This window comes from Pseudophryne corroboree, chromosome 5 (genome assembly GCF_028390025.1).
Source record: "Pseudophryne corroboree isolate aPseCor3 chromosome 5, aPseCor3.hap2, whole genome shotgun sequence".
Taxonomy (NCBI): domain Eukaryota; kingdom Metazoa; phylum Chordata; class Amphibia; order Anura; family Myobatrachidae; genus Pseudophryne; species Pseudophryne corroboree.
The window spans coordinates 49908016-49920328 of record NC_086448.1 but is presented as its reverse complement, the minus strand read 5'-3'; the positions used below and the strand labels follow the sequence as shown (position 1 = coordinate 49920328).

Below are 12313 nucleotides of genomic sequence, written 5' to 3'. Positions count from 1 at the left end.
GCATCACTACTTGCAGCTGAGTGGGCATAACTGGGTGGCAGCAGGGCGCATAGATTGAATTGTTGGATATCCAGTAAGGGATGGCCATCGGTATCCCATCCATCAATAGTTACCATCGATGGCCTGTAGTTATACAGTGTGGTACCATGAAGGGTTCTGCAGTCAATGTTTTGTCATGCGCGGCGGCTGGCTCAGCTTGTGACTGAGAGCCGGGAGTGGGGGGCAGGGCTGAGCTGTGAATGAGGGGGGGGGGGGAAATCAGTGTAAGAGGCGGAGGCGGTACAGCCTAGCAGCCCTGAAGACAACAAAAAAAACCATCAGGCATTCAGCTACCATCGATAGCAGGAAACCATCTGATTCTTTGCCATCAATGGTTAAAGTATTCAACATTGGTCATAAACCATTGATAGTTTTAAATCATCATTGGTCTGATTTCAGACGTCTCTTTAGCACCCAGGGTAGGACTGCCGCAGGTGCACGCTGTTACAGGTGGCAGCTGATTTAACAAGAGGAATGGACAGGGGCGGTGCAGACCACCCCAATATAGGCGGTACTTATTTTAGGGTACACAACGCGGTCGCATCTGCTGCCAACTAACATGCCACTCTGAATCGGCAGCTGTGTTACAAGAGAAAGTGACATCAACGGATGGAAACATTTCGGCCCAGATTTATCAAGCCTTGGAGAGTGATAAATTGCACAGTGATAAACCAGCAACCAATCAGCTCCTAACTGTCATTTTTCAAACACCGCCTAAAACATGGCAGTTAGGAGCTGGTTGGTTGGTACTTTACCACCGTCCAGTCTATCACTCTCCAAGGCTTAATAAATCTGTGCCTTATACAGTTGGGTCACGAAGAGGACAATTGCCATATACGGGTTAAGTAACAGACCAATCGGAGAACAACAATGTATCATGTCCACTCACCTATACACATAGGTACATACATGTCAGATTAAAACTACCATCAGCCAGTCCCAGAGACGGCATCTGGCAACTTTGAATGGCTGGTGTGCTGGGCAGGATTTGACCTAGAAGGAGATGTATTAAATCTTGAAGAGAGATAAAGTTAATAAATTGCCGCTTCTAACTGTTATTTTACAGGCCATGCTGGGGGCAGCTTCTCCACTTTATCTCTCTCCAAGGTTTGATTCATCTCCCCCTATGGTCTGTTATTCTCAGATCACAGAAATACTTCATATAGAACCCTGTTTTGATTCGCTGTCACTACACACTCCGTGGTAGCAATAGAGAGGCGTCATTACACATCGGCCTTTGAATGATGGAATGGATTGTGTACAAATATGGCTGGATGAACCGGCCGTGTCTTCGGCTCTGGGCAATTTTTAAATATTAAGGCGTCCCCATCCGTAGTATTTGGGGAAAGCAATTCCAGTAGGGATCTCTTGTCCTATGTTATACAGGGTGAATACTTTGCTATATGAATTTTATTGAATGGAATTAAGGGGGTCATTCCGAGTTGATCGCTAGCTGCTTTCGTTCGCTGTGCAGCGATCAGGCAAAAAAACAGCACTCCTGCGCATGCATATGCGGCGCAATGCGCACGCGCGTCGTACTATCACAACGGCCGATGTAGTTTCACACAACGTCTAGCAAAGCTTTTCAGTCGCACTGCTGGCCGCAGAGTGATTGACAGGAAGTGGGCGTTTCTGGGTGTCAACTGACCGTTTTCAAGGAGTGTTCGAAAAATGCAGGCGTGCCAGGAAAAACGCAGGCGTGGCTGGGCGAACGCAGGGCGTGTTCGTGATGTCAAAACAGGAACTGAATGGTCTGAAGTGATCGCAAGCTAGGAGTAGGTCTGAAGCTACTCTGAAACTGCACAAAATAATGTTGTAGCCGCTCTGTGATCCTTTCGTTCGCACTTCTGCTAAGCTAAAATACACTCCCAGTGGGAGGCGGCATAGCGTTTGCACGGCTGCTAAAAACTGCTAGCGAGCGAACAACTCGGAATGACCATCGATGTCAGATAAGAGCATGCTACATCCACGAATGGGAATTGTAGTATTTATTTAGCACAGTGGGTATTCTCCTGTGAATTTTCTTTCCCGCTTTAACTCTTTGCTCCGTCTGCGTGTCTAGAGAATGGACGCAGCTGTCTTGCTGTACTTCCACAACAGTCCCAGTGATTACAGCGAGAATGGTAAGACGTTTATCGATGGCTCCTACCTGGCGGCAATCGGGGATGTTATCGTGGTAACTGCTAGTTACAGAATTGGCGTCTTTGGTTTCTTAAGAGCAGGTAAGTGAGCGTGTGGCTGTAAACAAACATGTCAGTGCTCTGTGCTTGCCTGGCTCTGGTATTGTGATGCAATCTCTGCAATGTACTAAGCTGTAACAATATGGGGAAATTGCTGAGGCCGGTGTTTTCTGTCTGTCCCGTGTCTCCTTATTTCCCACACGTGGTGACAATTAACAAACGTTCGTTTCGCAGACTCGTAGTAAATGTGTGGGACAGACGCAATGCAAAACAACAACTTTGCAGGCAATAGGCCCTATGAAAGGAAAGGCGGCAATGATTAGATGCTAAATATTTGTGTTTATTAAACTGTACAGACGCGGCGCTTCACTGTTGTTTTGGAATTAATGTATTGAGCATCTGTTTTTCTCTCAGATAATTGCAATCAGATGTCTGAGGATTTATTGTAAATCTGATACAATCCCCGTTGCAGGTGACTCTGTGCCAAATGGCAACTACGGCCTACTGGATCAGACCGCAGCCCTGGCGTGGGTCCAGGAAAATATTGCTTATTTCGGAGGTGACCCCGAGCAGATTACCATCACTGCCGACGGAGCGGGTGCTGACATTGCCAGCATCCACTTGTTGTTACCACAGGCGAAACCCTTCAGACGAGCTGCACTCTTGGTAAGCTGAGACCCAACAGTACTATTTACTAATAATACGTAACAACATCAAGAGCGCTCATCGCCTGCTTATAGCGTAGGCAGCCATTTTGTAATCTGAAACTCCATTTAGGAGAATGCAGTGGATCAGGTCACTAGGATCTATTGAGCAGATGTATGTGGTGTGTCACTGTTTACTGGTGAGTTGTTACAAAATGGCCGCCTCCGCTGTGTGTGAAAATCTCAGCTATAATATAGCACCATCTGTTATCAGAGTGTCATTTACTAAATGAATGGCAAAGACTATTGGGAACATTTATACCAACTGGTGCAGATAAATAGGTAGCATTGCCCACAACAGTCACTCAGACATTTGCTTTTTCTATGCCAAACAAGAATAGTACCAAAATCTGATTGGTTGCTATATGCAACATCATCTTTTAGCTTCTGCACCAGATCTCAAATATATCCACCAGTACTGTATGTGCTCTTTTGGAGCTTCTAAATTAAAACTGCATTGTCCCCTCATGGGCAGCATGGTAGCACAGTGGTTAACATTTCTGCCTCACAGCACTGAGGTAGTTTTATTGTTGACCAGGGGTCTATTAGTTTGGAGTTTGTTCTTTTGGGGATTTCCCCCATATGCTCTGGTGTTCTCTCACGTTCCAAAATAATACAGGTAAGATCATTGAATTCTGACAAAATGAAGCCACTTGTGTGGCAGGGAATTTAGATAGTAAGCTCCAGTGGCCCAGAGACTGATATGTTCTCTATAACTTGGTGGAGGAATATTAATGCTTGTGAGGATATATGATTATTTGTCATCTTCTGCTGCCTCATACCGCCATATACTGTTTTGTGAACTACTACAAGAACTACTGTCACCTGTAGCCCCGAAACGCTTTTCTCGAGGCTAATTATCTACCTTGGCGTAATGGCTAGCATTACAGCCTCACAGCACTGAGGTCCTAGGTTCATTTCCCACCATGGCCCTATCTGTGTGGAGCTTGTATGTTCTCCCAGTGTGTGCATGGGTTTCCTTTGGGTGCTCCGGTTTCCTCCCACAATACAAAAACATACAGGTAGGTTAATTGGATTCTGACAAAAATTAACTCTAGTGTATATGTACTGTGTGTGTGCACATGTGATAGGGAATATAGATTGTAAGCTCCTCTGGGTCAGGGACTGATGTGACTGGTCAAATATTTTGTGAAGCGCTGCGGAGAATATGTAAATACCTGGTAATAAATCGTAACGAGTGATCCCAGTCCTCTCTGTGCTTGGACAAAGCTTGTATCTTCTCGACATGCCAGGAGATTGGGCTTCGAGGTCGCAGCTGCCTGTCGGCAAAGTATTAGTTGGGTTGAAATAACAAAATGCCGAAACCGTCACAGCGACCTGTATATGTTGTGTGCCCCTGCTCTCTTGTAAGGATCCTACCTGACCAGGGTGTGGTATGGTGGTCGACAGTGTCTAGGTCGACCACTATTGGTCGACAGTAAGTAGGTCGACATGGGTTCTAGGTTGACAGGGACTCTAGGTCGACATGACATAAGGCCGACATGAGTTTTTTTTTACTTTTTTTGGTGTAATTTGTAAAGTGACCGGGATCCCCAATTAGTGCACCGTGTCCGCTCACCATGCTTCGAGCAAGGTGCCTCGCTCCGCTACTGCTGCACTCGTCACAGGTTACCGTTCCCAACCACGTGGATCGTAAAGTATGAAAAAGTTTAAAAAAAAAGAAAAAAAAAGTGAAAAACTGATGTCGACCTTTTGTCAAGTCGACCTAGAACATGTCGACTTAGAAACTATGTCAACCTACTTACTGTCGACCAATAGTGGTCGACCTAGACACTGTCGACCTAAGTCTTATAGACTTAGAGACCGGATACCCCTGACCATGTGGCTCTTTGTTAGCAGAGGTAGAATATTATATAGACTGTAACATACTTTCCAACTGTACCTTTTTAATAGGTACAGTACCTTTTTTTTATGGTCTGTACCGATTTTTGGCTCTCCAAACTTCCATTGAAAGTATAGGAAAAGGGGCGTGGCCACGCCCCCTTTACATGCGGCCACGCCCCCTTTTCGGATCTGTACCGATTTTTCTGTGTAAGATGTTGGAGGGTATGCTGTAAGCTCTTAGGAGCAGGGCTCTCTCTAAGGGGGACATTTACTAAGCAGTGATAAGAGCAGAGAAGTGAGCCAGTGAAGAAGTTGCCCATGGCAACCAATCAGCACTGAAGTAACATCTATAATTTGCATGCTATAAAATGATACAGAGCTGCTGATTGGTTGATGGGGCAACTTCTCCACTGGCTCACTTCTCCGCTCTTATCACTGCTTAGTAAATGTCCCCCTTAGCTTTGTCTCATGTCTATCGGTTCTCCGTCAACCTCATCCTTGTCATTGCTCCCTACTCCCCTAGTGCACTATAGGGGTAATACTGTATGTGGGAAGATCTGGGGATTCCTGACTAACTGTAGAACACGCTATACAATCTGAATCTTGTCTGTAACTTGCACAGTATATTATATAGCTTTACGCCACACAATGTTTGAATTAGAAATTTTGGGGCAGATGTATTAACCTGGAGAAGGCATAAGAAAGTGATAAAGCAGTGATATGTGCAAGGTGATAAAGGCACCAGCCAATCAGATCCTGTTAATTTACATATTGCAGCTGATTGGCTGGTGCCTTTATCACCTTGCACATATCACTGGTTTATCACTTCCTTATGCCTTCTCCAGGTTATTACCATCTGCCCCAATATTTCCCTGGTATGGATTGAATGTATTAGCGGTACTATGATAAAGCCAGATCACACAGCTAATTTCCTGCAGCTACTTAGTTTTGTTGGTTAGAAAGTAAAAACATGCCAGTGATTCAGGATGCTCCAGGAATTCCATTTATTTATGCTAAAAAAATGTTCTTTATTGTTTATACGAAATGACTTCTTTAAGAGGACTTCTGTAATTACCTCATTATTCCCCTTTCGTAGGGAAGTTGGACTTTTATAATTATTACCAAGTATATCAGGGTAATCTTTAAATTCTGATGATGTATCACGGTACTTTCTGTAAGGGGAACAGCGCTTCACGCGGCACGCCACACAATTCACACTTCTTCCTTTACAGTTGATGTTGAACTTGGTTCAGCCCACAGGACAGACAACTTTTAAATTAGATTCCAGAGAGCGCTGTCCGTCATAGTGACACCATTTAAGCCTCATAATTAGGTAAGATACGCTAACGAGTACAGTGTACAATCTTACTGAATTCTCAGGGTTTATTTTCAGTTCATGCAACACGTGGCGCTTGTGACATGATTGTAACAAACCCACCCTACAGTGTATTTATTATAAAGAACGCGAGTTTCCAATGTACAGGTGGATTCTTTAAAAGAAAAAAAAAAACAATATAATAGGGCAAGCCATTTAATTACTGTCAGCATCCTTTGACAATTCATTAAATATACGTGGTGGAACAGTAATGTAATCTTAGTGGATGCCCTTCATTATTGATCAACTTGATAATTAAGGTGCAAAATATATATCAATATGTACCAGAAAAGTGTTAGTTTTATTACTATATATATACATACATATATATATATATATATATATATATATATATATTTATTTATTTTGAGACAGAATCACAGGGGAAGTTGTTGATGGAAGATATGTATGTCCCAGGCTTCTAACTTCTGTCTGGGATTATAAAGGTAATGAGCAGCTTTGATTGTCAGAGACTTGTGAGAGGCTGATAACAGGGTGTGTCAGTGTGCTAGTCTATCTCTCACTACCTGGGGAGCAGGCTAGAACTGCTGAGAGACACTGCTTCTGCGTGATGTACAGTAAGTACTGTGCTAGATTGCTGTTTTGTTTGTGAGCTGGGTCCTTTCCCCCGAAGAGAGGGAACTTTATATTAGTAAGAGCCGGACAAGCCAGGATTTATTTTTATGTTTTGCTTATTGTATGCTGCTAAATAAAACTATCGGCTTCTACTTATACCCAGGCGCTGGAGTGGTATGCTACTGATTAGCTGCTGCATGAGAAGTGCTGCCGTTTACCCCCCAGGAGACGTCATCCCTAACCTTATCTAGCGACATATGCTAGTATATAGGTCATCTATACAGAACTAGTGCCTGTAAGAGAAATGTGTATGTACAGACTGTAGGGAGATTTTATGTTACAGCCAACATTTCCATATCACAAAATCATGGCACAGTGACCACACCCTTAGGGCTGATTCTGAGTGGGATGCAAAGTAGCAGTTTTTGTGTGACACCGCGGAAGCTGCAAGCTTCTGCACATGCAGTGCGCCATAGCTTGCTATTTGCTTCCATGAGAGGAAATGTGTCCTAGTCAAAATAAGGCCCTATATCCCTAGTGGTAAAATTGGGACTGTCAGGGGTGTGATTCTATAGGATCCTTTTCTGTAACCGGCGCTATTCCTCGTAAGATTAGCTATTGCTTGTAACTGCCGCGGTGCAACCTTGTGCTCACCTTCAACAAGGCCCATGACGTGCAAGACAAATTGCCGGGCTTCTGAACATCTCACTTATCTGTTAATGCTTGCCGATACTCCTAACTGAAACACTGTAACACCTTAGACCAGTATTTCCCAAACCCGCTCCTCGTGGCCCGCTGTCCAGACATTAGGGTGGGTAAATCAAACAGACTGAGGTAATAACTGAGCCACCTGTGCTCCTGCATGCCTTGCATTACTGTGAGTGGGCTATGAGGACAAGGCCTGGAATACACCGCCTTAGACCATGCAAAGATTGACCCATACCCCATCCTACAGGGGGATATGGGGGGAAGGGGGGGGGGGGTCATGCCGTCCTGGGAAAACCATGGTTATTGGCAGTTACCCTCCATCTGATGTAGCTTTGGCTGCCTTGTCATCAATGACATGGTTCGGCCCAGATTATTGCAATAGGAAAAGGCGTTCTAGAGCAGGGTATCCTGTACAAGGTGGATTGCATTTGTGCTGTGCGTGGACTGCAACATATATATATAAATGTAGTAAGATAAATACATGGCGGTGCCTCGTGCCTCCATCACGCTACCAGTTCCTAGTGATTGGCTTGTCTGCTTTCAGCTCACTCTGTGGGTGAGTGACAGATTCGCCATATTGGAAGCTCCCAGGTAATGGCATTCGGCAGAGTGTGTCGGTTGCACGTTGTACACCTATGCTGCAAAGCTAAACTGCGTGCGATGGCCTAGTTTTATACAGCAGCAATATCAGACAGATGCTCTCGTAGCCGCAGTATCTCATCTCGTTCCAGATTCATCGACGACTCACTTCTGTGGAAAAGTCAAATACTCCAAGTAGACGTAAGCGTTACATACTGTTGACGTTAGCCGGCGAGTATTCGGCACAACAAATAGTTCCTCTGAGCGTCATAATGAGTTCTGCCAGGACACTCGTATCACGGAGCCCTAGTTCTCAGGATTATTTTACACAGCAAATGTGATTGTTTGGAACGATGGCTTCTGGAATAGTGACCAGCACGGATGCTCATCTGTAATTCTCCGCAAAATTTGCTCGGTTGAGATTGACGCTGTTCCTGGTATTTCCAGAGGACAGAACACAGGATCTCCGCTTTTCTTTCCCGTTGTGCTCGTTAGGTGCGAGGGAGAAGCTGTCATCTTCCGCCAGGGACAGATAAGAGGCGATGCTCTGCCTGAGGCCGTAACTTAGGAACGAGTCGTCTTCTGTTTCCAAAGCGTTTTCTGGCTCCTCCATCATTATCGGAACCGATAATCTGAAAGTCGATATGAGATTTATTTCAGCGCTTTCAGGGAAAGTCAAACTTGTCCAGTGATCTATAATTGTAGTAAAGCTGGACCCGCGTTTTTGTTTTTCTAGTTCATGACCCAAGTTAAATTAAATTGGCATTTAAAGAAAAATATCATTGTATGAAAAAATAAAAATAAGATTTTACTTACCGATAAATCTATTTCTCGTAGTCCGTAGTGGATGCTGGGACTCCGTAAGGACCATGGGGAATAGCGGCTCCGCAGGAGACAGGGCACAATATAAAAGCTTAAGGATCAGGTGGTGTGCACTGGCTCCTCCCCCTATGACCCTCCTCCAAGCCTCAGTTAGGATACTGTGCCCGGACGAGCGTACATAATAAGGAAGGATATTGAATCCAGGGTAAGACTCATACCAGCCACACCAATCACACCGTACAACTTGTGATCTGAACCCAGTTAACAGTATGATAAATGCAAAGGAGCCTCTGAAAAGATGGCTCACAACAATAATAACCCGAATTTTTGTAACAATAACTATATACAAGTATTGCAGACAATCCGCACTAGGGATGGGCGCCCAGCATCCACTACGGACTACGAGAAATAGATTTATCGTTAAGTAAAATCTTATTTTCTCTGACGTCCTAGTGGATGCTGGGAACTCCGTAAGGACCATGGGGATTATACCAAAGCTCCCAAACGGGCGGGAGAGTGCGGATGACTCTGCAGCACCGAATGAGAGAACTCCAGGTCCTCCTCAGCCAGGGTATCAAATTTATAGAATTTAGCAAACGTGTTTGCCCCTGACCAAGTAGCTGCTCGGCAAAGTTGTAAAGCCGAGACCCCTCGGGCAGCCGCCCAAGATGAGCCCACTTACCTTGTGGAATGGGCTTTTACTGATTTTGGCTGTGGCAATCCTGCCACAGAATGTGCAAGCTGAATTGTACTACAAATCCAACGAGCAATCGTCTGCTTAGAAGCAGGAGCACCCAGCTTGTTGGGTGCATACAGGATAAACAGCGAGTCAGATTTTCTGACTCCAGCCGTCCTGGAAACATATATTTTCAAGGCCTTGACAACGTCAAGCAACTTAGAGTCCTCTAAGTCCCTGGTAGCCGCAGGTACCACAATAGGTTGGTTCATGTGAAATGCAGAAACCACCTTAGGTAGAAATTGAGGACGAGTCCTCAATTCCGCCCTGTCAGAATGAAAAATTAAGTAAGGGCTTTTATATGATAAAGCCGCCAATTCTGACACACGCCTGGCTGAAGCCAAGGCTAACAGCATCGACACCTTCCATGTGAGATATTTTAAGTCCACAGTGGAAAGTGGTTCAAACCAATGTGACTTTAGAAAACTCAACACCACATTGAGATCCCAAGGTGCCACTGGAGGCACAAAAGGAGGCTGTATGTGCAGGACCCCTTTTACAAATGTCTGAACTTCAGGTACTGAAGCCAGTTCTTTCTGGAAGAAAATCGACAGGGCCGAAATTTGAACCTTAATGGACCCTAATTTTAGGCCCATAGACAGTCCTGTTTGCAGGAAATGAAGGAAACGACCCAGTTGAAATTCCTCTGTAGGGGCCTTCTTGGCCTCACACCACGCAACATATTTACGCCAAATGCGGTGATAATGTTTTGCGGTTACGTCCTTCCTGGCTTTGACCAGAGTAGGGATGACTTCTTCTGGAATGCCTTTTTCCCTCAGGATCCGGCGTTCAACCGCCATGCCGTCAAACGCAGCCGCGGTAAGTCTTGGAACAGACAAGGCCCCTGCAGTAGCAGGTCCTTTCTTAGAGGTAGAGGCCACGGTTCGTCCGTGAGCATCTCTTGAAGTTCCGGGTACCAAGTCCGTCTTGGCCAATCCGGAACCACAAGTATAGTTCTTACTCCTCTCCTTCTTATGATTCTCAGTACTTTTGGTATGAGAGGCAGAGGAGGGAACACATACACTGACTGGTACACCCACGGCGTTACCAGAGCGTCCACTGCTATTGCCTGAGGGTCCCTTGACCTGGCGCAATATCTGTCCAGTTTTTTGTTTAGACGTGACGCCAACATGTCCACCTTTGGTTTTTCCCAACGGTTTACAATCAGGTGGAAGACTTCTGGGTGAAGTCCCCACTCTCCCGGGTGAAGGTCGTGTCTGCTGAGGAAGTCTGCTTCCCAGTTGTCCACTCCCGGAATGAATACTGCTGACAGTGCTATCACATGATTTTCCGCCCAGCGAAGAATCCTTGCAGCTTCTGCCATTGCCCTCCTGCTTCTCGTGCCGCCCTGTCTGTTTACGTGGGCGACTGACGTGATGTTGTCCGATTGGATCAACACCGCCTGACCCTGAAGCAGAGGTTTTGCTTGACTTAGGGCATTGTAAATGGCCCTTAGTTCCAGAATGTTTATATGAAGAGACGTTTCCAGGCTTGACCACAGGCCCTGGAAATTCCTTCCCTGTGTGACTGCTCCCCAGCCTCTCAGGCTGGCATCCGTGGTTACCAGGATCCAATCCTGAATGCCAAATCTGCGGCCCTCTAGTAGATGAGCACTCTGCAGCCACCACAGGAGAGACACCCTTGTCCTTGGCGACAGGGTTATCCGCTGATGCATCTGCAGATGCGATCCGGACCATTTGTCCAGTAGATCCCACTGAAATGTTCTTGCATGGAATCTTCCGAATGGAATCGCTTCGTAAGAAGCCACCATTTTCCCCAGGACCCTCGTGCACTGATGCACTGAGACCTGTCCTGGTTTTAGGAGGTTCCTGACTAGCTCGGATAACTCCCTGGCCTTCTCCTCCGGGAGAAACACCTTCTTCTGGACTGTGTCCAGAATCATTCCTAGGAACAGTAGACGTGTCGTTGGAATCAGCTGCGATTTTGGAATATTTAGAATCCACCCGTGCTGACGTAACACTACCTGAGATAGTGCTACTCCGACTTCTAACTGTTCCCTGGATCTTGCCCTTATCAGGAGATCGTCCAAGTAAGGGATAATTAAAATGCCTTTTCTTCTTAGAAGAATCATCATTTCGGCCATTACCTTGGTAAAGACCCGAGGTGCCGTGGACAATCCAAACGGCAGCGTCTGAAACTGATAATGACAGTTTTGTACTACAAACCTGAGGTACCCTTGGTGAGAAGGGTATATCGGGACGTGGAGATAAGCATCCTTGATGTCCAGAGACACCATATAGTCCCCTTCTTCCAGGTTTGCTATCACTGCTCTGAGTGACTCCATCTTGAATTTGAACCTTTTTATGTAAGTGTTCAAGGATTTCAGATTTAAAATTGGTCTCACCGAGCCGTCCGGCTTCGGTACCACAAACAGCGTGGAATAATACCCCTTTCCTTGTTGCAGGAGGGGTACCTTGATTATCACCTGCTGGGAATACAGCTTGTGAATGGCTGCCAAAACTGCCTCCCTGTCGGAGGGAGACTTTGGTAAAGCAGACTTCAGGAAACGACGAGGGGGAAACGCCTCGAATTCCAGTTGGTACCCCTGCGATACTACCTGTAGAATCCAGGGATCCACTTGCGAGTGAGCCCACTGCGCGTTGAAATTCTTGAGACGGGCCCCCACCATATCTGAGTCTGCTTGTAAAGCCCCAGCGTCATGCTGAAGACTTGGCAGAAGCAGGGGAGGGCTTCTGCTCCTGTGAAGCGGCTGCATGGTGCAGTCTTT

At 45.8% G+C, this 12313-nt stretch overlaps 2 protein-coding genes across 4 annotated transcripts in view; one reads left to right on the top strand and one right to left on the bottom strand.

Moving 5' to 3' along the window:
• TG (thyroglobulin) overlaps positions 1-12313 on the top strand; it is a 297874-nt gene that overhangs the window by 170049 nt on the left and 115512 nt on the right. The window contains 2 exon segments of the mRNA XM_063925145.1: positions 2102-2261; positions 2692-2885. Of these exon segments, the coding sequence (XP_063781215.1) occupies positions 2102-2261; positions 2692-2885 (354 nt within the window).
• The window catches only part of SLA (Src like adaptor), a 55737-nt gene continuing 49561 nt past the window's right edge, over positions 6138-12313 (bottom strand). For all 3 annotated transcript variants that reach the window (XM_063921257.1, XM_063921258.1, XM_063921259.1), the window contains exon 8: positions 6138-8638. In XM_063921257.1, the coding sequence (XP_063777327.1) occupies positions 8392-8638 (247 nt within the window). In that variant the 3' untranslated portion in view covers positions 6138-8391. The remainder of the gene's footprint in view (positions 8639-12313) is intronic.